Raw genomic sequence first — 22,752 nt, forward strand, 5'->3', positions numbered from 1 at the left:
GAGGAGAAAGTTGAGTTCTCAGGATCTGAAACCCCATGGCCCTGGTCCCAGGCCATCCTTGGCCTTGCCAAGCATCTTCCTGACTTTAGAAAAGGGACTAAGCTCCTCCTCCACACATCGGGGCCTGAGGGGAAGTCCCAGACCAGCCTGGCCCTCCACAAATGGGTACATCTTTCACCCCTCACCTGAGAAGCTTCTTTTTACAGTAGATGCTGATTAACTCAGAGATCTACAGTTGGTCACGGTGCAGAGAGTTAGACACTGTGGAGCGGCTATGAATGAGACTCCTATATCACACACACACACACCACACACACATGCACACACACACCACACACACACACACACGCACACACTACACACACACACACATACACACCACACACACATGCACACCACACACACACCACACACCACACACACACCACACACACACCACACACACACTACACACACACTACACACCACACACACTACACACACCACACACACACCACACACACACACAGCACACACCACACACTACACATACACGCACACCACACACACACACACACACACACACACGCATGCGTGCACACACCACACACAGACACATACCTCTTGGGGTTTGGGGATCATAGTAGAATGGGGTGGGACAGACAGACTGTAAGAGCCAGTGGGAGTAGGTGCCTGCAGCAAAGTCAAAACACGAGCTGACACTGGCTGTAGCTGTGTGCACAGGGCCTGGACCAGATGAGGCCAGCCAACATCCCAGCATGGGTGTGGGAGCGGACCATGGATTCCCGCCCGTATCTAAGGAGCTCTTGGCAACGATGGCTACAAAGGGAAGGCAGGTGAGTTTTCTTCAGGGATGCAGTCCCTGGGAGACTTCCCACGATTGAGTAGCTGGTCCTGTGCCGATGCACACACAGGCATGGACCAAGTGGGACTGGGGGATGGGAGCAGTGCGCATAGGATGTTGGGAGGGAAAAGTATTGAGGGAATAAAGGAGAAATTCAATGGTTAAGAAGGGGGGTAGATTTATTTAATCAAAACATATGTAATTAAAAAATGAACAAAAAGTGTTTTTTAGAAGGAATGGGGAGCAGGTACCTTGGAAGGGGGCAAGAGAAGGAGCAGATACTGTCTGGCAAAGGAGGAGTCTTTAGGGAGCAAGAGGGTGGGCGGGCACTGTGGGTCAGAGCCAGGACTGTCAAGGGATTGGTCAAGGCGGAGTCCAAGGCTCCAGCATAGGCAGGAGGCTTCACCCGCCATCATCTCTCATGGACAGTTGTGCCTGGCCCTGGCGAGGCACTCTGAGCTCAGAGCCCCTCTGCCTTTGGCAAAACACAAGTGTAAACACTGCAGCTGAGGCCACTCACCGGCTCCCCGACTCCCACCAGCTCCCCTGAGCCTGAGCTGGAGGGCTGTGATGGTATTTCCTCCTTCCATGTGGGATGTCTGGAAAGGGTATGCTTGCTTGGCAGTGCTCACACACTCAGGAATGCCAGTCTTGGCCTCCTCCAGGATTCCAGCACCTTCCAGAACTCCTGGATCAGCCTGGGGTTCGCTGTTTCAACACAAAAATGGTGTCCTCGAAACAGGGCTTTCTCTTAGAAACGGCAGAGGAGAAAACAGGAAACTCCCATTGCTCTAGGGGGGCTCTCAGGACCCCCATCCCTTAGTTCAGTAACAGCACTGGAAGCTCCAGGACCCTCCCACCCCTAATGCCCAGCTGGGGCTTGAAGCAGACATCATCAATCGATTGAAGAGCTTCCATTTCACCACCAAGCCAGGCTCCCTAAAATAAACTCACCTGCCATTCCTTTGGCAGGGAGTCTCCTTCAGGGGGATGGGTGGGGGGAGGTGGAGAGAAGGTCCCTCGGAAGCAGCCTGGACAGGAAGGAGAGGCTACAATCAAGCCTTCAGCTGCCAGAAGCTGTGTGACTAGATAGGAGACACTGCCCTCTCTGGGCCCAGCATCCCTGTTTGTTAATGAATTAGTTGGGATTGGATGTCCCTTCCAGCCCCTATTTAACCAGACATCATATATATGTATATGTGTATGTGTATGTGTATGTGTGTGTGTGTGTGTGTGTGTGTGTGTGTGTGTGTGTGTGTGTGTGTGTATGTATGTATGTATGTATGTAATACGGGAGCTGAAGCACACTGTGGGACTGTGAGGGAAGCCTGTGAGCCACGGGAGGCCCCAGTGGGCAGAGTACAGGACAGGAGAGGCAGGGTTCCCACCTCTCTGGGACTCATTCCTTTATTCAGAGAAGGTGTCACTGGGTGCTACTGTACGTAAATTCTACGCTGGGCATTGGGGGACAATGATGTGGCCTCAGCATCTTCAAGGTCATCATGGTCGTCAAGGCAGCCATGGCTGTGACCCAGACTAAGCACTAGGCTAGCACCATGTGGGCAAGGAGCCCTGCAGTGTCACACCAGCCGCAGACACACACTTCCATGAGTCTGCTGGCAAGACTGTTTCTTTGATATATATATATGTGTGTGTGTGTGTGTGTGTGTGTGTGTGTGTGTGTGTGTGTGTGTATACTGTTATATATTATTTATACATATATACACAAACATATATACATACACATGCATGTATACACACACACATGAATGAATACATGTTGGAATCCAGTTCCTGTGTAGTCACGTTTGGGGATCTGGAACTAGGAAGCCACTTATCAGCTGTCAACCTTGGAATTCAGACTGCAGTTCTGACTCAGACAAGCTGTGTTCAGAGAACAAGCCAAGATCTTTCCTCCTGAAGCTTTCCTCCATCCCTAAAGGAGACGGGGAGTCAGCGAGGCTTGGTATCCAGGATCCTCAGCTGTTCTGTCCTTACCAGCACTGTGCAAGGGGACCCCTGAATTTTCCCACCTTCTCACTAAGGACAGCCAGGGACCAGGGCTTAAGAATGTCTTCTGTGGGCTGGAGAGATGGCTCAGCGGTTAAGAGCACTGGCTGCTCTTCCAAAGGTCCTGAGTTCAATTCCCAGCAACCACATGGTGGCTCACAACCATCTGTAATGAGATCCAAACCCCTCTGATGGTGTATCTGAAGACATCTACTATGTCCTCATATAAATAAAAATAAGTTTAAAAAAAAAAACAAGAAGAATGTCTTCTGTACGATGTCTGCATATGAATGTAACCGTCCAGAACTTAGGATATGGGCATCTGGGAAGGAGTATGTCTACTCCATTCGGCAAAGCTGAAGGCATGGTGACCTCTGAGACCCAGAGAAGGTAGGCCACTGGGCAAGTCCCAGGAAAGTTGTGTGCGAGCATCAAGCTCTGGGGGGGTTCCTCCCCTGGGGAGCCTGTGGTTGCACTGCTTGACTCTGAGCAGCAATTCTATAAAGCCGGGCACCATCAACTTGTGTGGTCAAGTACAGTCGGGTAACATCTGGAGGCTGCTGGAGCCCAACGGCTGCAGACTTGGCAGCTCTTGACCGACCCTCTGCCAGGAGGAGGCCTCACTCAAAGACTCCTTCGGCTCTTGGCCTGGAGAACTTTGTTGCCTTCAAGCATAAAAGCCGCCATTGACCTCTGCCCTGGTGTCTGAGGACAGAAGTCTTACAGCTGCTGTACACAGCATGGCTTTGACGCTGATGCTCCCACCAGCTGCCACCTGCCGAGAGGTAAAGCAGGTCCCCGCACACCCGTGAAGCAGTTCTGTGAGGCCCGGGAGACACTGGCACAGTGTGGAAATCTTACCTCAAAGTGGACTGGTTTCCCAGCTGTAAAGGACTTTGGCTGGAAGGGGTCCTTGGGGTGAGAGTCTCTTGCAGGATGCTTTGGAGTGGCACCAGGGAGATGACTTGGGGAGTAAAATGCTTGCATGCAAGCACTAGGACCTGAGTTCAGATCCCAGCTTTCCCACATTGGGATGCAGCAGTGCATTCTGGTAACCATGGTGATGGGGATGGAGATGGGTGGATCCCCAGAGCCAAATCCTGAGTCCTGGTTCAGCAGATGAATGAGCTTTAAGATGGCGACTTTTACATCATACAAATGATGTCCCTCTTCAGATTTCAGTTCATGCCATGCCTGATGTCGCCATGCACCTGTAAATCTAGCACTTGAGAGGGGGAGGCAGGCAGATCAGGGATTTGAGGCCAGCCTAGTCCATGTGAGAACCTTGTCTCAAAAAAAAAAACAAAAACAAAAACAAAAAAAAAAACAAAAAAAAAAACAGCTCAAGAGGCTGGAGAGGTTAGTGGTTAGAGCCCTGTATGGCTCTTGCACATTTTTTTTTTAATACACCTTTAATCCCAGCACTCAGAAAGCAGAGGTTCAAGGCCAGCCTGGTCTACATAGTGAGTAGGACCCCAGCCATGTAGAGAGACCCTGTCTCAAGAATAGATGAGAGAGAGAGAGAGAGAGAGAGAGAGAGAGAGAGAGAGAGAGATTCTAGTTAACAACAACAAAACTAAATAAAACCGTTTTAATCCTTGAGCAGAGGACAGAGATGCAGAAACCAGTCTCCTCCTCCTCCAGGGACACAGAGGACAAGATCCGTTTTACCAAAGGAAAGTCATGGGTTACCCTTTAAATGTGGCTACTTTGGGAACAGGGGTTCAGAGCACTGACTCCTCTTCCAGAGGACCCAGGTTCAATTCCTAGCACCCACATGATGACTCACAGTCATCTGTAACTCCGGTGCTCTGGCCTCCGTGTGCAGCCAGGCACACACGCAGCACACGCACATACGTGCAGGCAGAACACAAAAGTAGCTTTGTAAGCGGCTGGTTTAGAGTTTCACAAATAACATTTATTGGCTGCATTCACAACAGACTCGTGCGGACATTCGTACCAGCCCCCCTTCAACCAGCAGTCATGTGACGGTTCCTAGCTCAGATTGGACCACGGGCGCAGATCTTATCTTGTGTGGAAACAGCGAGTGTCACAGAATCCTCCTGAGCCCAGGGCTTCCCTTGAGGGACCACGATTGGGACTGACACTCTTCCGGAGGACCTTGACAGTAGCTGAAGACTTCAATTCAGTCCCAGAACAAATGACTAGAAAACCAAGAGGAAGGCAAGTTCTGAGAGCTGTCCCCCAGGCTGAGAGCGCTCACTGTCCCCCAGGCTGAGAGCCCTCACTGTCCCCCAGGCTGAGAGCCCTCACTGTCCCCCAGGCTGAGCCTTTCCTGTCTCTGGCAAGAGCTTGCCAGGAGCCTCCACAGCAAGGACAGTATGGGTGCCCCCTCAGTCGCTGCGTCCCCCACTACACCCAGGAACTGGGAAAGTGGACTGGGGTCAGGGCTGCATCCCTGGGTCCCAGCTGAGACCCGGTGAGCCTGCGACATTCAGTACTCACTCTCAGGAAGGGAGGGATCACCTAGTTTTGGAGAGCTGTGGGGGTGGGTGAAACAGGAGCTACATGAGGCATCAAGGCCAGCACAGGGTAATGGGGTGGGGGTGGGGGTGGGGAGCTTCATAGCACCCTTACTCCTGGGGAGGTTCTAAGCTGGACTCCCTGCCAGCAAGTGTCCACTAGCCCACAGGGGCAGCCAGGCTGTGATGTGAAGGTTCACAGGACTTACTACATCCCAGCTGGACATGGGGACTGGGACAGCACTGCTGACCCCGAGCCAGGCCTTTGACGCCAAGGGCAGCTCTGGGAAGAGCCTTACAAGTGCTGTCACCATGGTATCTAGGGCTCACCGGTCTTTCAGTAAGGGGCCTAAGACAAGTCTGGGGCAGGGTGCTGGTGGCAGGGATGAATCCAGACGCAACCCCTCCTCAAGTCCCTGGCAGCTCACCGAATGGCCATGATGACCCTCAGGACCGCCTGCAGCAGGGTCAGGAGATTGAAGCTGACGGGTAGGAGGAGGCCTAAGCGGCCAGCTTGGGGCCCGTCCTCCTGAAGACCTGGCAGCTCATCTTGATAAAGGGCCTGGAGCCGCTGCCACTTGAGGAGGAGATGCTGGTTCCCGCAGACCCGCCAACAGCCGTACCATCTGCTTGAGTCCTGGTGGAAATCTAGAAGCAAGAGGGACACTGTGGAGGAGTGGGCGGGACACCAGCTGGCCCCCAGGGAGTGATGATCAACAGTTCCTTCCATTTATTTATTTATTTGTTTGTTTGTTTGTTTATTTATTTGCAGGGGAGATAGGGGTTCAAGACAGGGTTTCTCTGTGTACCCCCTGCCTATCCTGGAACTTGCTCTGTAGACCAGGTTGGCCTTGAACTCAAGGATCTGCCTGCCTCTGCCTCCCGAGTGCTGGGACTAAAGGCACTGGCCACCAACACCAACCATCATCATCAGACAGTTTCTGAGTCTTTATTCCTCAAAGTGGATAGCTGGGATTTGCAGCTTCGTTTGTTTGTTTCTCTAGAAAAGAGGGGCCTGTGGAGATGGGACCTACTTGGGCTGTCACGGCTGAGTTACAGGAACATCGCCGATTTAACAGTCTCCCCTCCTCCTGCATAGCAGTCACACATCACATAAAGACTTCCTGGTCATGGCTGGAGAAACGGCTCAGTGGTTAAGAGCACTGGCTGTCCTGTGAAAGGACCTGGGTTCGACTCCTAGCACACACAGTAGCTAACAACCCTCTGTACAGTTCCAGGGTCTACACCGCCCCCTTCTGGCCCTCACAGGCACTGCAAGCACACGGCAGATACATGCTGGCAAAACATCCCTGCTGCTGAAGCGTGCATGTGCACCTGCATACGCACATGTACATACCCACATGGACACGCACGCATACACAGTGCCGTGCTCCACCAGCAGTCTCCAGCATCCGGCGCTTACCGTGCTCACCGTGCTCCTCCAGTGAGTGCTCCTCCCCCCCCCCCCCCATGCAGATTCAGTCTCCTGATCTTTTGTTTTTCTGCCCTGGGAGCACCCTAGAGTGTCACACTGTGGAACCTGAGTGTGTGTGTGTGGCAGGCTGCTTGGAGGCACGTTAGTCCTCTATACGATGTTGCAACAATGACTATCATGTGCGCCTACCATGCCGCTCAGGCTGCCTCTGAGCTCCTTCTATAACAGATAACACCCCCGTGCCACACAGAGTCCCAATGTGTGAGTGTCCTGACTCTCTTTAGTACCTCTCAGGTAAGCTTCTGTCAGTGCTGGGTCCTCCTGATGCATTTTTCCCACACTACAAATGCGCTATATTGATAGAAATATAAGCCCTAATTATATCAACGCAAAAGACAGTATGTAGCATGATAAATACATTTTCCTTCCGGAAAAAATCCCACCGTCAAAGTGCGGAGCAGAAAAGCGTGGAAACCTCTTTTTGCTAGAAAAATGTAAGATCAAAAACGTGTCTGGGGTTGTAGCCCAGCATGCGAAAGGCCCATGATGCCAACACACACACACACACACACACACACACACACACACGCACGCACGCGCGCACACACACACTCACACACACGCACGCACGCACGCGCACACACACACAGAGAGAGAGAAAGAGAGAGAGAGAGAGAGAGAGAGAGAGAGAGAGAGAGAGAGAGAGCCTTCAAATGGAAGCCCACTGGATTTAAAGCCAGATGTTGAAATTACCCTGAGCTGGAAGAGGGGACAGAAGAGGAGACAAGCTGTCCTCCTGATCCTGTCTCTGAAGCCTCCTAGCAAAAAGAGGTGAGAATCTTGTCACATGAATTCTGTAAGTCACCTGAATTGAGGGCCACAGTGAAGCACCTGCCGTCCCTACCACAGGGGAGGCTGAGGAGGGGCACAGCTTGAGCCCGGGAGTTCATACATAGCCGGGTCAACACAGTAAGATCTCATCGTGAAAACAAGACAAATAAATCAAATAAAACCTCAACTGCAAAGCATGATTGAAGGGGCTGGATAGACAGCCTAGCGAGGCAAGAGGACCAGGGTTCAAATCTGCCCTCCGGGTAATAGTGCTGCTTCTGTGGTTGGGAATGTGACTTTTTTTTTACACAATTAAGAACATGTCAGTTGTTGGCTATTTCCCAAGCCCTCCCCATCCTTTCCCAGAATGCCTTTCCCAGAGAGCCATCCCACACCAGATCCTGCACAAAGCATTTTTCTGTGCAGAGCCAGCATAGCGCAGGACCTGACTCCAGACCAAAGCCTGGAAGCATCTTCAAAATCAAGCCCAGAACACTGGGTACAAAACCATAAGTAATGTAGGAAGGAGACACCTGTCTCATCCAGAGATCTGAGCTGCAGGGGATGTGAGTGTGAGTGGGTGTGTGTGAGTGTGCTGCCCAACACGATGAACACACATGAACACAGGAATATATACATGCCAGGTAACATACATGAGTATCTGAATACACTGTGCTGCACATGCACACACAGTTATGATTGGACTGTATAATACCCGCATGCACAGCACACACACGTGTGTGTGTGTGTGTGTGTGTGTGTGTGTGTGTGTGTGTGTGTGTGTGATTCAAGAGCCGTCCCATCAGCAGTACACACCAGTTCAAAAGTGAACACCTACACACGCCCCATACTACAAGTAACAGAAGTTCATAGCCTAAATAAAACCATTTCAGGTGTCGTCGGCCCCGGCTCACCACTGCTAAGACTGGTGGTCTGTCTGGGTCATTTGCACAAAAACGGCTGGTGACACCTGGCAAGGGTAGGGGATGGCTGTGTCACCTGTGTGGCCTTGTTCCACCCCCTTCCCAGGGCAGAATGAGCTGACACGCGGTGTGGAGTTACCTGGGGTGTCTTTCACATTCTCCAGACTCTTCACCACCTAAAAGATGAGAAAGTGGGTCAGTATGTCATCTAGTGACCTATGGTGTCTAACTGTCGGGGAGTAATCGGGGACTTGAGACCTCAGGGCAGGGGTGCTGTGGCTCCTGGTTCAGGACTGAGTTCTTTGTGCTAGGACAGCTTGCTGCTGGGGGGGGGACCCCCAAAGCGGAAGGCAGGAGGAGAGGAAGATGAGACTTCTAACTAGTCCCAAACACTGGGAAGGTCCTCTAGGCTTCAGGAAGGCTGGATGTGGACAATCCCAGCCTTGTGGTCTGGAACTACCACTGTGGGGATGCTGGTAGTACCAGAGGAAAGAAACCCAGAGCCACGGCCCCTCCCGGACACCACTGCAGGACTCTGGACGGGGCCAGAGGAGTTGGCACAGGGCATAGAAGGTAGAAAGAGGGAGGGAGGGATTGCAAGGAGGAAAAGATGCAGCACCCTGGGTACCAGATGCCCCTCACCCATCCTCACCCATCCTCACCCATCCTCACCCATCCTCACCCATCCTCACCCATCCTCACCCATCCTCACCCATCCTCAGAGAATAGAGCCCACACTTCCCAGCAGCCTCCACGACATGAATTTCCGCCCTCGCCACGGCCGTCAGGGAGGAAGCCCTTGGACTCCTTCCCCCTCATTCAACCCTGTCTCACGCGCCCCCCTTCTTACCTTCTTCTGTGACCTCAGCCCCTGGGGCACCCAGTAGGGCATGATGGCCCTGTCCCTGGGCATCGGAAGATGGCCCCCGAAGCAGTGGCAGGAGCACCGGCACGACCTCACGACTCTGGGGACGTAACACCGCATCATCTTCGAGACCTACCAGTGGACAGTGGGAAAGGGTCGAGGGAGCACCAGGTGTGATGGCGTTTGCCTCTGGTTACAGGACTCGGAAGGCAGGTGGATCTTAGAGAGTTCAAGGCCAGCCTGGTCTACATAGGGAGGCCCTATCTTTAGATGGGGAGGCTATAGCCCAGCTATTAGGGTGCTTGCCTGGCACACACAAAGACCTGAGTTCCATCTCCAGCACCGTCAGGTGCAGGGGGTGACAGGATGGCTCAGCGGGTAGGGGCACCTGCTGCCTAGCCTGTAGGCCTGAGTTCAAGCACTGGGAATCGCAGTGAAGAGAGAGAAGTGACCTCCTGTAAAGGTTCCTCTCACTTCCACACATGCCCTTGACACATATGCACACACACATGCGCGCGCACACACACACATACACACACACCACAATAAATAAATAAATAAATAAATAAATAAATAAATAAATAAAGTTTTAAAATTTCCAGAACAGTCATGGTATTTGTGGTAGTTTAAATGAGAATGGTCCTTACAGGATTCTGTTTGAATACTTGGTCTGCAGCTGCAGGGACTCTGAGCTCAATTAGGGGATGTGTGGTCTTTTCCCTTTCTTTTCTTTCTTTCTTTCTTTCTTTCTTTCTCTCTTCCTGTTTTATTTTATTTTATTTTGGTTTTTTGAGACAGGGTCTTTCTATGTAGCCCTGGCTGACCTGGTACTCATTATGTAGACCAAGCCGGCCTTGACCTCGCATACCAAAGAACTGCCTCAGCACGTTGTCAATGGTAAATGAACTGCCTAGGAGCCTGTGGCAAGGGCAGAAGAAACCGCCCCGTGTGGCTCTTTCTGAGTTCCTCTTGCCCTGGAGGAGGAGGATGTGGGCTGATCCATGGGACATGTCACTCGGTGAGCTCCTCCCCGTCACCATGATCCCCACAGGAGAGAGGTAGGTACAGAGGAGATGGGAGAACACTCCAGACTTAAGACACATATCACATGAGTGAATCTCAAAAGACCTCTGCAAGCCAAAGAAATGGTTTAGCAGGTTAGGGTGCTCAGCCACAAAGCCTGATGACATGAGTTTGAATCCCTGGTACCCTCACAGGATGGAGGGAGAGAACCAACCCCAAATGTAGTCTTCTGATTGCCACAACTATACCATGGTACCACATGTATACACACACACACAGACACACATACATGCGCACATGCACCCAAAAATTGTATAGAAGAGGAGGAGGAAGAAGAGGAAGAGAAGGAAAAGGAGGAGGAGGAGGAGGAGAGCTGGGAGCTGGTTTTTTGGGTGAGAACACCTATTGTGTGCCCCTGAGGACATGAGTTTGGATCCACAACACCCTCACAAAGACAGGCATGGCTGTCTGTGATTGTAAGCCCAGCAGTGGGGGTGGAGACGGGCAGGCTCCAGGAACTTGTGGATGGACAGCTAGCCTAGCGGAAACAGCAAGCTTCTGGTTCACGGGGGGGGGGGGGGGGCTGACTCAGGGGAATAAAGCAGAAGATGCCTGACACCCCACTCTGGCCTCCAAGTCTATCTGTGTGGGTGCATGTGGTCCCCCCAACACCCACAAACACACTGCACTTGAACACACACGCACACATACACTGTACATACACACTGCACTTGCACACACACATACACTGCATATACACATGCATACTGCACACACACATATATAATGTACACATACACCGTACACACACATACACTATACACACACATACACTGCACATGCACACACACACTTTAAAAGAAGCAGAGGGGGTAGAGAGAAGGAAGGAGGAAAGTGGGCAGGGACTGTCACTCAGTGGAGAGCATTTGCCTAGTTTGTTCAATCCCCAGCATGAAAACCAATCAATCAATCAATCAGTCAATCAATAAAACCAAAACTGTGTCCCAGAAACTTCAGTCATAGAATGCCTGTGACTCCGGTGGGCTCTGAACCAGGACAAGTGTCCTGGCTCTAAGTGACAACCCACTAAGTCACTCACTCACCTGCTTTCGTGGTCTCAGGGACAGAGGCACCCAGTAGGGCAGCAGCGCATCAGCCCGGGGCACAGGCAGGTGGCCCCCAAACTTGGCATAGCATTGGCAACACAAGCACTCCTGGGGGACAGTGCGGAGGCCAGGGTACACCTGAGCAAGACACAGACGGGACAGAAGTAAGCAGGGTGCACCCCAGAAACATACAGATGGGACAGAGCTAAGTGTGAAAGGCACTTGTGACAGAAGGGGAGGGACAGCACCCGGGGAAGGGACAGGTACCCAGGTCTGCCTGTGACTCAGGATGAAGCTGTGGCTACCTGGCTGTTTGCCAGTATTAAGTCTGCAAGCTAGGTTGAAGGGGAATCCTGGCCACTCAGTGTGAGCAAGTCTGTCTGTGAACAACAGGAGCAACTCGAGGCAGGAGGGTATCTCCTCCCTGGCAAACCTGTGGTCTTCTGCATGGCACAGACCACTCATTGGGGCCACCACCCGCTCTAGGGGCAGATGAAGATGGTGATGACCAGGGCGAATCACTGAAGGGGCTTCTGGATTTCCTGGGTCTCTTGGTCTCGGGAGGGACTAAGGGGAAGATGTGAGACCGCACAGAGATGCGGGGACAGAGAGGTGACTCATACAACCATGTGCTTCTGGGCAGGGCCCAGCCGAGACCCTCCTCTCCCTCCTCTCACCCATAGGAGGGACAAGAGGCTGAGGGCATTTCCTCACCGACTGACCCGTGATGCACACATCCTTTCCAAAGGTCTGAAACGAACCCTTCCTAAAAAAAAAAAAAACAAAAACACGGGGCTATGAAGGTTCTGAGCTCTGTGCAAACTGCAGGCTGGGCACTGGTGGCCATTGGCACCATGCTTGGGATGGAGAGGTCGCCCTTCTGAGCCCAGGAGGTGTTTCAGCGAGACAGAAGGGCAGGGCTCACACATGTGATAACTTCCCAACTGGTGTGGGTCTCTGTGTTCCCATGCAAACCTGTTTCAATACATCCCAGCTAAAGCCAGGCTTGGCTCTCAGGAGGGTCCTAAGGCCTGAACCTCCCAGGGTTCCACTGACCCCTGTGAGACTTTGCTGGGCATACACAGGCTTACTGCAATAAGAGAAAAATCATGTCAAACCCGTCACAAACACTCAGTAGACCTGGTGACTTTGCCTCAGGGAGGACAGGGTAAGACATGGAAGCACAGAGAACAGAACAGGGGGTGCGGCAAAATAAAGGGGGACAAAAGATGGGGAGGGGAGAAGAGACACGAGACAGTGTGCTCAGAGGGATAGTTACTCTTCCTGGATCCCACACCACACACTGCCAGGATATTGGCCTAGAGAGTCTCTGGCATGCAGACAACAAATGCCAGGCAAAACTGAGTTTCCGCAGTGGGTGTCAGCTTGCTTCATGTCAGAAATTGCTGCCACCGCCAATAATCCCAGTCATTATCGTCTGCTTTGGTGTTTTGTTGAGGCAGGATTTCACTGTGTAACCCACAGCAATCCTCCTGCCTCTGTCTCCCAAGTGCCGGGATTACAGGAGCATGCTTGGTGTGCTGCAGACCTTTGAACTCAGTTCTCAGGACTGATAACTGAAAATAAGACACAGGGGGCTGACCAGCATAATATCCGGCCTGGAGGTGAGGTCAAGCTGGCTCCAAGATTGGTCACTATAGCATCATAACCCTTGGAACTGCCTGCTGGAATCGCGAGAGCAGTTGGTCTCCTTCTTTGCTGAAGGAGCTACCCTAGTTGCCACAAGAGGTCTCGGTGGTCACCTGGCCTGGAAGAGAAACCCGCACAAAGGAAAGGTGAGGGCTGGAGGGAAGCCATCCGGGACGGGGACCGCAGTCCATGCACACCTGGATACAGCCATGCCCGAAGGCCTGCTCCTGACATTTCCAGGGATGGAAAGAGTAGGTCGCCACTGCGCTACCGCTGGACTGGGCAGCCTCGGGGCTCCGGGCACTCACAGGTGAGCTCCGAGGTCACCTGTGCGGACTCTGGGCTGACCTGATCTGTCATGATCAGGTCACTGTGCTGAGCATGTGCTCTACAGCCAGGTCGGACCAGAGCCAGGCGAGGTCCAAGATCCTCGCTAAGGCCGGAGGGTTGCGCTGCTTCCCAACAGCTTCCCGCTCGACCATTTGATTGGGCCTCAACCAGCCAATCCGGAGCTGTTGTGTTTGGGTGTGCACTGAGCTGAGAGCTGATTGGCTATTCACAGCGGCGCTCATGGGAGCAGTGAGACAGAGGACATTTGGCTCGCGCTCCCCATCCTCTCATCGCCTGGGTGGACATAAAGACCAGCCCGAAGCCACTCACCATTTCCTGTGGATGAGTCTGTGCGCACGTGGGGCAAACCGGTCCCGATCCCCTGAAAAGAGACAGAGGGAGGTCGGACAGGACCCTAAGGGGTTCTCATGGGCTAACTTCCTTCTGTGGGTCCCAGATACCACCAGGGAATCCCCAAAGCCATTTGTTATCAAGTAGAGTAACAGCTTGGTGAACCAGAACTTCCCAGATACCTCCGGAGACCCACCTCTGCTCAAAGCCATTTGTTATCAAATATGGCGACAGCTTGGAGAACCTGAACTTCACACATGAATTGTAACTTTAAAAGAAGTGCTTCCATCCAAGGCTTTGGTCAAACCAGACTTAGCGTTTGGGACCCGTGAGATAGCTTAGCAGGAGACTGCTCCTGCTGCCAAGCCTGAGAACCTGAGTTCGATCCCAGGACCCACATGGTGGAAGGCGAATACTCCTTCACATCTCACAGCATGGGAGAAAATCCAGCCATACTTCAGGCTAGAACTGCAAAAGTTAAATACCAAGGGAACGAAGCTGCCAATCAACAAACGGGCTAGTGAAGGAAACAGACTTTGGGCTCCATCCTGGGGCTGCCCTTAGCGGAGGAGGGGGATGTGGATACCTGGCCCTGCCTCCGCACTGCCATGGCAACCACATCCCTAAAATCGCCCCATGGCCCTGCGGATCTGGGCCTTCTCATGTTTCCTGAGTCACCTCTCTGTAACTACTTTGGATTCCTATCTTGGGGTCTGCCCCTAGAGGATCCCAAATTGAGGCAAATGCTTCCCAGCACCCTGCTGACAATCAACACCCACCAAGGGGACCCTCCCCCACGGTCCCTCGGGCGTATCCTGCAGCAGCTGCGCCACGGACTGACAGTCTGGGCTGACAGTCTGCAGCTACCACCGTCTCAGAGACCTGGTGGGCTGTGGCGGGCACACCAGCCCCCCTGCACGTAGGGATGGTGACTGATGCAGCGAGGTGCAGGGCCCCTGCTAATAAACAACAGGAAACAACAAAAAGACAAGCCGGTGGAGGCAGAGAAAGAAGAATGGCGGCCATAGCAGCCATGCTGGAAACCACAGCAAGTTCACAGCTGAGGATTCCAAGCTGTCGGAAAGATGCGATCCCAGCTGCTCAGGAGGCTGAGCACAGAAACCGGTTAGAGCCTAAGGATTGACAAGACTTCCAGGCCAGCCTAGACTACAGAGTAACCCTGACTCAAAACACAAAAATAAAATAAAATAAAATAAAATAAAATAAAATAAAATAAAATAAGGTGCTGGAGAGTTGGCTCAGCAGTTGAGAGCACATGGGCTGTTTGCTCTTCCAGAGGTCCTGAGTTCAATTCCCAGCAACCACCTTGTGGCTCACAACCATCTGTAATGGGATCTGATGCCCTCTTCTTGTATGTCTGAAAACAGCTACAGTGAACTCATATAAATATAATAAATCGTTTTTAAAATATGTAAAATAAAAATCAGGCAAGTAGGGGTGGCACACACATTTAGTCCCAATACTCAGAGAGGCAGAAGCAGGTGGATCTCTTTGAGTTGGAGGCCAGCCTGGTCTACAGGGTGAGTTTCAGGATGGACCAGGCTACACAGAAAAACCATGTCTTGAACAGAACAAAACAAAAAAATATGAAATTAAAATGTTAACGTATTTCCTCCTGGGGACACTTCCCAGGTCTGTCAGGCTGAACACTGGAGGGTTCTAGGACAAGGTCACCCCAGTTCCTCCGACTAGAGTCAGTTACATTTCTTGTCTCGTGCCCTTGCTACAGGGCTCTTAGTGTCTTGCCCAGCTGTGGTATTGTGAGTGTCCCGGGGGTAGACACTCCGTCAGCTCAGCCGGCTTGGCTGTTACCTTTTCCTCCTGGGGTCACTGGTATCATGGCTATCCCTTAGCTTCCTGTCTCCAGTGGTGACACGTCCCAGTTCTTTCAGTGGTTGTGCCTGGTCTTCCTTCACTCTGCCCTCCAGTGTGCTGTGGGATACGGTGTCACCATCATCATCCTCACTGACATCAGAGCGGGAAAGGGAAGAGGCCCACACGGGTTCTAATAGCTTGCTACTCCCCAAATGCCTCTGTCAGCCTGCTCCCCATGGTCCTAGGGCCCCCTGCGAAGTGTGTGGGAGAGGCAGCCACCTACTTGCCTGTGCACCGTCTGTGTCCCCCACAACCATGGTACTCCGTGGGAGCCGGCCTTCCAATGGAACTATGGAATGCTGGGAACAGAAGCTCCATGGAGATGGTGGGACAAGCCATCCCTCTCAGACAGCCCTTGTCCCTTACTGACTCCAGAAGGACAGCATAAGCCCAGGGGCTACTGAACTAGACAGAAAGGAGGTCTACCGGGCTCAGGGTGTGAAAACCTCAGTGTTAACTTTCTGAGTGGTTGCCTTCAAAAGGCCCACTTAGCACAGGACTCCAGAGGATGCTTTGTTTAGCCCGCAGCAGCTGTCCAGACCTGGTGTCCAGAGTGACCCAGCAGCTCCACTCAGCAAGCTCCAGAGTTTAGCCACAGACTGGTAGGCCCCAGGCAGCGGCTGCATTATGGCCTCACGGGTGCACAGGCAAGTGGAGTCAGACCCAACACCAAGCTGTTCTCTCAGCTCTGCCCCACATCTGGCCCTCCCTAGCTCCTCATCCACACCCAGGAAACCGTATCTCCAGGGCTCATAGCAGCTGTCTCAGTGCCCTGTGAACCATTCTCAGCAAGGTGGCCCAAGTATATCCTCAGTCCCTTCAGGGGCTTCTGTGACGCTCAGAGAGCAACAGTCCTTATCATGGCCTCCGGGCAGTAGTTAATGTGGGCTCCTGTGTCCTCATCTCAACAGCCACTCTGACAGACTCCATCCACTCTGCAGTTCAGCCTCCTTCCCCGACACGATGTCTCCCGTCCCCTCAGCCCAAAATGCTCTGCCTGTCACTGTGGGCTTCACCCCTTGGGGTCCACAGAACAGGCCTTACTAAGAGCAGACTGAGCAAAGCAGATGTGAGTTTCAGATGACAGAGATACCGGCTAAGCTAAAGTTTAGAGGTGCTGGATGCTTGTGTACTTTCTGCATTTCTTTACCACGGTCACCTCTTCAGGTGACACTGGGGGACAGAGACTTGTAGTCAGGTGAGTTCTCAGCACTCAGGAAATCCCACCTGGGATCCATCAGAGGTACAGAGTTTATGACCAGGCTACATTCTCTGCAGGTACATTCTCTGCAGAGTAGCAAGGCCATGCCTAGCTCTGGTCAGCCACATGGACTTGTCCCCAGTCTCCAGCCCAGGTGTTCCCTACCCAGATGGCGCCTTGTGTCCTTTCTCCCTCCCACACTTCTCCCCTGGCATTTTCTACAGGGACAGTGCCTAGACCTTGAACAAACATCTTGTTGTGCACGGCCACCATCCCAGTGTGCATACAGAAAGAGGCCACCCTGGCCATCAAGGGGTGGGCATCACCGTGGCCTGTAAAGATGGATGTTTGGGAACAATGAGGGGCTTTGAGCACATTCTTCATCCTGTGCAGGATGGAAAGCAAGATGGTGCAGCCACTGTCAAACCTAAGCAGGGTTGGTTTTTTAAAAGTATTTATGTGTCTGTATGTTTGCCTGCCTGTATGTTTGTGCAGTCCCTCTGTACATCACCCTCAGTGACAGAAGAGGGCACTGAAGCCCCAGGAAGGAACTGGAGTTACAGATGGTTGTGAGTTGTCATGGGTTCTGGAAACAAAACTCCTCTGCGGGAGCAGGTAGCTCTCGTAACCAATGAGTCATCTTTGCAGTCCTGGGCAGGTTCTGAAGGCTGTGACCTCCCCCTCCCCCCACAGTGCCTCTCTGTGCTCTGAAGACCCCATCCACACAAACGATCTATCAGGGTGTGTAGAACTATTCACAGAACGCCCAACTGCAAACAATCCAAGATCTGGTAGCAGGAGAGAGACAAGCTATGAAGTGTGCCCACCCCCGGAGTACTAGACAGCCAGTCAGCCGTGCAGGAGTGTGACTGACAGGTGCTGTGGGTTGGGGAAACCCCAGCACGGGCAGTTACATAGAATCAACATAGGGAAATGATCCCTATGGGACAGATAGCTATACGTGAGCAGCCCAAGTTTGAAGTATAAAGCACAGATAACAGCATATACTATTAGATTCTCAAAGGATGTGCAGCTGTGGTGGGACCAGCTTGTAATTCCGACACGTGCGAGCAGTAGGGGCAGGAGCTTCAAGCCAGCCTCACCTAGAGACACTCGGTCTCTCGTGTGTGTGTGTGTGTGTGTGTGTGTGTGATGTATGAGTGTGTGATATGTGATGTGTGTGGTGTGTGTGAGTGATGTGTATATGATTTGTGTGGTATGTGTGTGATATGTGCGTGTGATGTGTGTGATGTGTGTGTGATATGTGTGTGTGATGTGTGTGATGAGTGTGTGATGTGTGTGTGATATGTGTGTGTGATGTGTGTGATGAGTGTGTGATGTGTGTGTGATATGTGTGTGTGGTCTGTGTGAGCGTGTACTCCCAATGGAAGCATTTGAAAAAAGCCTTGAAAGGGACAGTAATGAAAACAAGTTGAGAAACAGACTGAGCCCCCCACTCTGTGCACAGACTGAGCCCCTACTGTGTGCACAGACTGAACACTCTGGAAGCAGGGAGGAGTGAACTGTATATCAATTTAGACACTCTGAAAGGGTGATATCACTCTGCCCCACTGTGGGCCTCAACTCAGAAATCCTAGTCGCTGGAGACAATAGCTCAATGAGTGGGAAAGCACCTGCCCAGCATATGCAGGCTCCTGGGTTCAATCCCCAATACAGCCTGTAAAATAAAACCATTTCTAGCTGGGCAAGATGCACACAGCTGCACCCGAGAGGCAGCGGCAAGAAAGTAAAGACGCGGTGGTGCACACCCTTAATCCCCACACTCCAGAAGCAGATCTCTGAGAGTTCAAGGCCAGCCTGTTCTACAGAACAAGTTCCAAGTCAGGTCAGGATTGTTACAGAGAAACTCTGTCAAAAAAAAAAAAAAAAAAAAAAAAAGTTCATGAGGGTCCATCTCCAAACACCAGAACATGTAAACAATCTTTCTGTCCAAAAACCGCTTGGCTGGTTGGCTGGGCTCACCGTTTCCTAACAGTCTCTAGCACTATGGCCTTGGGCAATTGACTCATCCTCTGGGTTTCTGCCTCTTCTTCTACACATAGTTAAAGGGGTTTCGTCCACCAGATGTGGGCTTTGAAGCCCAGGATGGCCTGAAACCTACAAACGGCCTCTTTGCTCAGGTATTGTGGGCTGCAGTGACCCGGAGCAGCCACTAGAGGGCACACCACAACCTCTTTGAAAGGAACGGTTGGGCGGTCAGATTGACAGCTGATGGAGCCTTGGAGATTGGAGCGCTAACTAGACACCTGACGTAGGAGGTACACTACAACATCAGTGCCAGGTGACAGATCATGGCCCCTCCCTGAGCCCCCACCTGTAATCTCAGCTCCAAAAAGCATCCACCTTGCCCTCAAGGCTGGCTGGCTGCTGTTTCCCATGGAACAAAAAAGCCCAAGTTCAGACTTGAAAGGAAAGGGAAAAGCTGGTTGGAACCACCTGATATTTTGCTTTAAAGTACTTCAGGCCTGAAATTGAACCTCAGAGGTAGGCATCTGCCTGGTGTCTCCCCCACCCCTGTGAAAATGAAACTGTCTCAGAGACCTGTGTGGAGACATCAGTCCATCAGCAGACACACCTTCCTGTCTGGACCCCAGGGTCTCATTCTGACAGGAGGCACCTCTGATACATCTGCAGCAGTGGTGCCGCCCTGGGGGAGAGCAGAAGCCCAACAGTGGCCACAAAACAGCAGCGTTAATTTCACACTTTTTAAGTTTTATGTTTGCGTGTGTGTGTGTGTGTGTGTGTGTGTGTGTGCACGTGCGCACACGCACACACATGCCTGTTGTATATGCATTGCTATGCCTGTGGAGGCCTGAGGCTAACACTGAGTGTCTTCCTCAATCGATCTCCACTGTTTTCCCCCTTCCCTCTCGCTCTGACCCTGCTCACTCCGGCCCAAAGGTTGTTTATTATTATTATTATTATTATTATTATTATTATTATTATTATTATTATTATATGTAAGTACACTGTAGCTGTCTTCAGACATAAGGCATCAGATCTTATTACAGATGGTTGTGAGGCTCCAGAAAAGCAGTCAGCGCTCTTTAACCGTTGAGCCATCTCACCAGCCCAACCTCCACTTTTTAAAAAAATAATTTTTAAAGACTGCGTTATGTGTGTGTGTGTCACAATCAGCATGCAGTCAGAAGGCTCCTTTGCTGAGTGGGTTCTTCCCTTCTGCTACACATGTGAGCTTCCAGCCAATTTCCCTCCCATGGGATGGAATGCCAGGATTAGACTCAAACCAGGGCATCTGGGTTTTGTTTTAATATGGATTCCAGGAATCAGAACCCAGGTCTCCTGACTGCACATCCACTGAGCCGCCTTCCTGCCCCTCCACGTTACATAAGTCAGTTATCTTTTTGAGCTCACTCACTCACTCAGAGGGCCCCAGAGACCAACCCTCTGATCCTGTTTCCCCAGTCCTGGCATTACTGGCATTTGGGTGTTGGGGATCAGAACTTAGATTTTCGTCCTTGTAAAGCAAGAAGCTCAAGTGTGAATTGACCAAATGTAGCTGTTTTGTTCTTACATTTTACATAAATGTAACACTGCACCTCTTCCAGCATTCCATGGTGCAACAGTGAACCATGCACATTGGCTATGCCCGCCCATGCCCTCAAGGTAGCTGGGCTGGGGACCTCTGGGCTTTGCTGAGACATCCGAGTTCTCAAAGCTGTCACCTTTGCTGTGGATGCCTGGCAGAAGGCGTACCCATTTCTGTCCTTTAACATGATTGCCTTCCACCACACTGCCACTGTCCCTCGGGGGCACTGGATGGGGACAAGGACACAAGCCCATACTTTCTTGGGCTCTAAGGAGTCACCTTGATCCTTATCCTTGTTTGGAAAAGCCAAGGGTTCCCTTTAGATCATAGAAGGGCTGAAGAGAGTAGCTCTGCAGCCAAGAGCTCGGCTGCTCTTGCAAACGACCCCGAATGCGGGTCCCAGCACCCACATGGCAGCTGAAGATTATCTGCAACTCTAGTGCCAGGGGAATCTGACATCTTCTCAATTCATCTTCTGAATTCTTCAGGTACCGGGCATATGTATATGATGCACACGTGCAAGCAAAACATATAAAATGTTAGGGGCGTGTGTGTGTATGTGTGTATGTGTGTGTGTGTATGTGAGTGTGTGTGTGTGTGTGATGCACAACCCCAGCCACCCCTCCTGGGGCTCCCACCTCCATCTGAAGAACACCAGAGAAACAAATCAACAAGGCTTCAAAAACAGGTTTACTGAGAACTGAAGGGAGAGCCACACACGTCCTAGGCCAGTGTCACAGGCGACGTCAGGCACCAGGCACACAGCAGCTACTTTTTCAGGGTCCTTCCCTGTCCCTTAGGCAAAGCAGAGCTGACCTGAGAGAGCTTTTAAGAGCCACCCTCTGTCCAGAGTTGGCAGGGGAGAGGGAAAGGCATGCTCCAGACAAACCCCACTCTCCAAACAGGCTCGTGAGCACACCAAACAGGCTGGAAAAGCATTCTGGTGCTTTGTGCTGGTCTCCGTGCAGAGGATCCAGCCACACAGAAGCACCCGGCAGGTTCCTTCAGTGTCACGACCCACCATTAAACCCTTCTTGGGAGGTCATTGGGCCATTGGGGCTGTGGGGTGCTGTGAACACTAGTGCCCCACCCCCACCCCATTTACAGCTTCTCCAGAGAGCTATCCCACTCCCTGGAGACCTCAGAACCTCAGACGTGGTCTTCCACAGCATGTGACCTGGGGACGTGGATCCAAGCCAGGTGAGGGTGACACAGGACACTTCCCCGGCAAGACAGAAAGGCAGGGAGCAGAGCAAGGGGCTCTGCACATTCAGCTGCTCTGCCCAGCATCCCGCTACAGATGAGGTGCTTGGTGTCACCTGTGCCCCAATGTCTTAAGAAAGATAACCCCAAACTAGGAAATGCGGGTGTCCTGGGGTTCTCAAAATCCTAACAGCTGAGCCTGATAGCTCTGCTCCACTGATGCCCACAGGTACTAAAAAGTGAACATACACAAAGGTGGTGTGCTGTTCACAGCGAGCCTGGCAGAGAGAGCCACTGGAGGGCTGGGGTAAGCAGCCAGCAGCCAGGGAGGAGGCCTGGCTGGCCAGGCCACAGCCTGCTCAGCTCCAGGTTCTTGGTGAAGGAAGGCGGCTAACAGGCAAGTGCCTCACCGCATGATGTGAGGAAGGCCTGACTGGCGCAGCATCTGGCCAGAAGCCACTGGCAAGCACCCGCTCTATAGGTAGACATGCAGGGACGGGGAGATCCCAAAAGGAAGTACTGGAAGTATGCAGAGTGGCCCAGAGTCTGAACTCGTGACACAAGGAGCCAGACAGCTGATGCCCAAGGGACACAAGGTGAGGCAGGACCAAGACATGGAGTCCAGAGCTCCCACCACTGACAGACTGCAGATGTCTGAGGTCTGAGTAGTGACAGCCAATGTCCTGACACCGCCAGGCCTGATCAAATCAGGATGTAAGCAGACATTAGCAATATCCCCACTTGAAAGAATTCAGTCCCCACTAGAAACTCCCTGAGGCTTGCCCTTGACCTTACCCACACCATCTATCTCCACACAGCAGGGCAGGCCAAGTGAATAAACCCACAAGGCACCTTGTCCAGCCAACAGTGCCAACCTGGTGAGGCCCAGGGACAAAGATGTCCACCTGCCCCAGCGGAAGTCCGGGGCCTAGCTGTTCTCTGAGGAAGTGCTACATCCAACAGGGATGTCAGCCCGCATCAACCCTCATCTGTAGCAGTGTGTTTAGGAAAGCCAGTGTATGGTTGGCTA

The 22,752-nt window shown here is 52.1% G+C and overlaps 1 protein-coding gene across 3 annotated transcripts; it reads right to left on the bottom strand.

Moving 5' to 3' along the window:
* Positions 1-4,753: 4,753 nt before the first annotated feature.
* C18H16orf95 (chromosome 18 C16orf95 homolog) lies at positions 4,754-15,996 on the bottom strand. 3 transcript variants are annotated; one of them, XM_034522851.1, is made up of 8 exons: positions 15,685-15,996; positions 13,831-13,882; positions 12,235-12,286; positions 11,518-11,658; positions 9,377-9,523; positions 8,666-8,702; positions 5,766-5,985; positions 4,754-5,019 (listed from the first exon to the last, which is right to left on the bottom strand). In XM_034522851.1, the coding sequence occupies exons 1-8, from the start codon at positions 15,710-15,712 to the stop codon at positions 5,001-5,003; spliced, it is 696 nt and encodes a 231-aa protein (XP_034378742.1). In that variant the 5' UTR covers positions 15,713-15,996; the 3' UTR covers positions 4,754-5,000. The 3 variants fall into 3 exon arrangements, with proteins under 3 accessions (XP_034378742.1, XP_034378740.2, XP_034378748.1); XM_034522849.2 differs by lacking the exon at positions 15,685-15,996 and having other exon boundaries at positions 13,831-14,194; XM_034522857.2 differs by lacking the exons at positions 13,831-13,882; positions 15,685-15,996 and adding an exon at positions 13,368-13,654.
* Positions 15,997-22,752: the final 6,756 nt, after the last annotated feature.

This window comes from Arvicanthis niloticus, chromosome 18, assembly GCF_011762505.2.
Source record: "Arvicanthis niloticus isolate mArvNil1 chromosome 18, mArvNil1.pat.X, whole genome shotgun sequence".
Classification (NCBI taxonomy): Eukaryota; Metazoa; Chordata; class Mammalia; order Rodentia; family Muridae; genus Arvicanthis; species Arvicanthis niloticus.

What these genes read in the sequence shown, in the direction of transcription:
- C18H16orf95 (XM_034522849.2), bottom strand. Translation starts at nt 14,063, where the DNA reads ATGGCTTTGAGCAGAGGTGGGTCTCCGGAGGTATCTGGGAAGTTCTGG. An exon ending in TGTGCATCACGGGTCAGTCG is followed by an intron (nt 11,659 to 12,234) that starts GTGAGGAAATGC and finishes TGTCTTGCTCAG; the next exon opens with GTGTACCCTGGCCTCCGCAC. An exon ending in GGCTGAGGTCACAGAAGAAG is followed by an intron (nt 8,703 to 9,376) that starts GTAAGAAGGGGG and finishes CTCATCTTTTAG; the next exon opens with GTGGTGAAGAGTCTGGAGAA.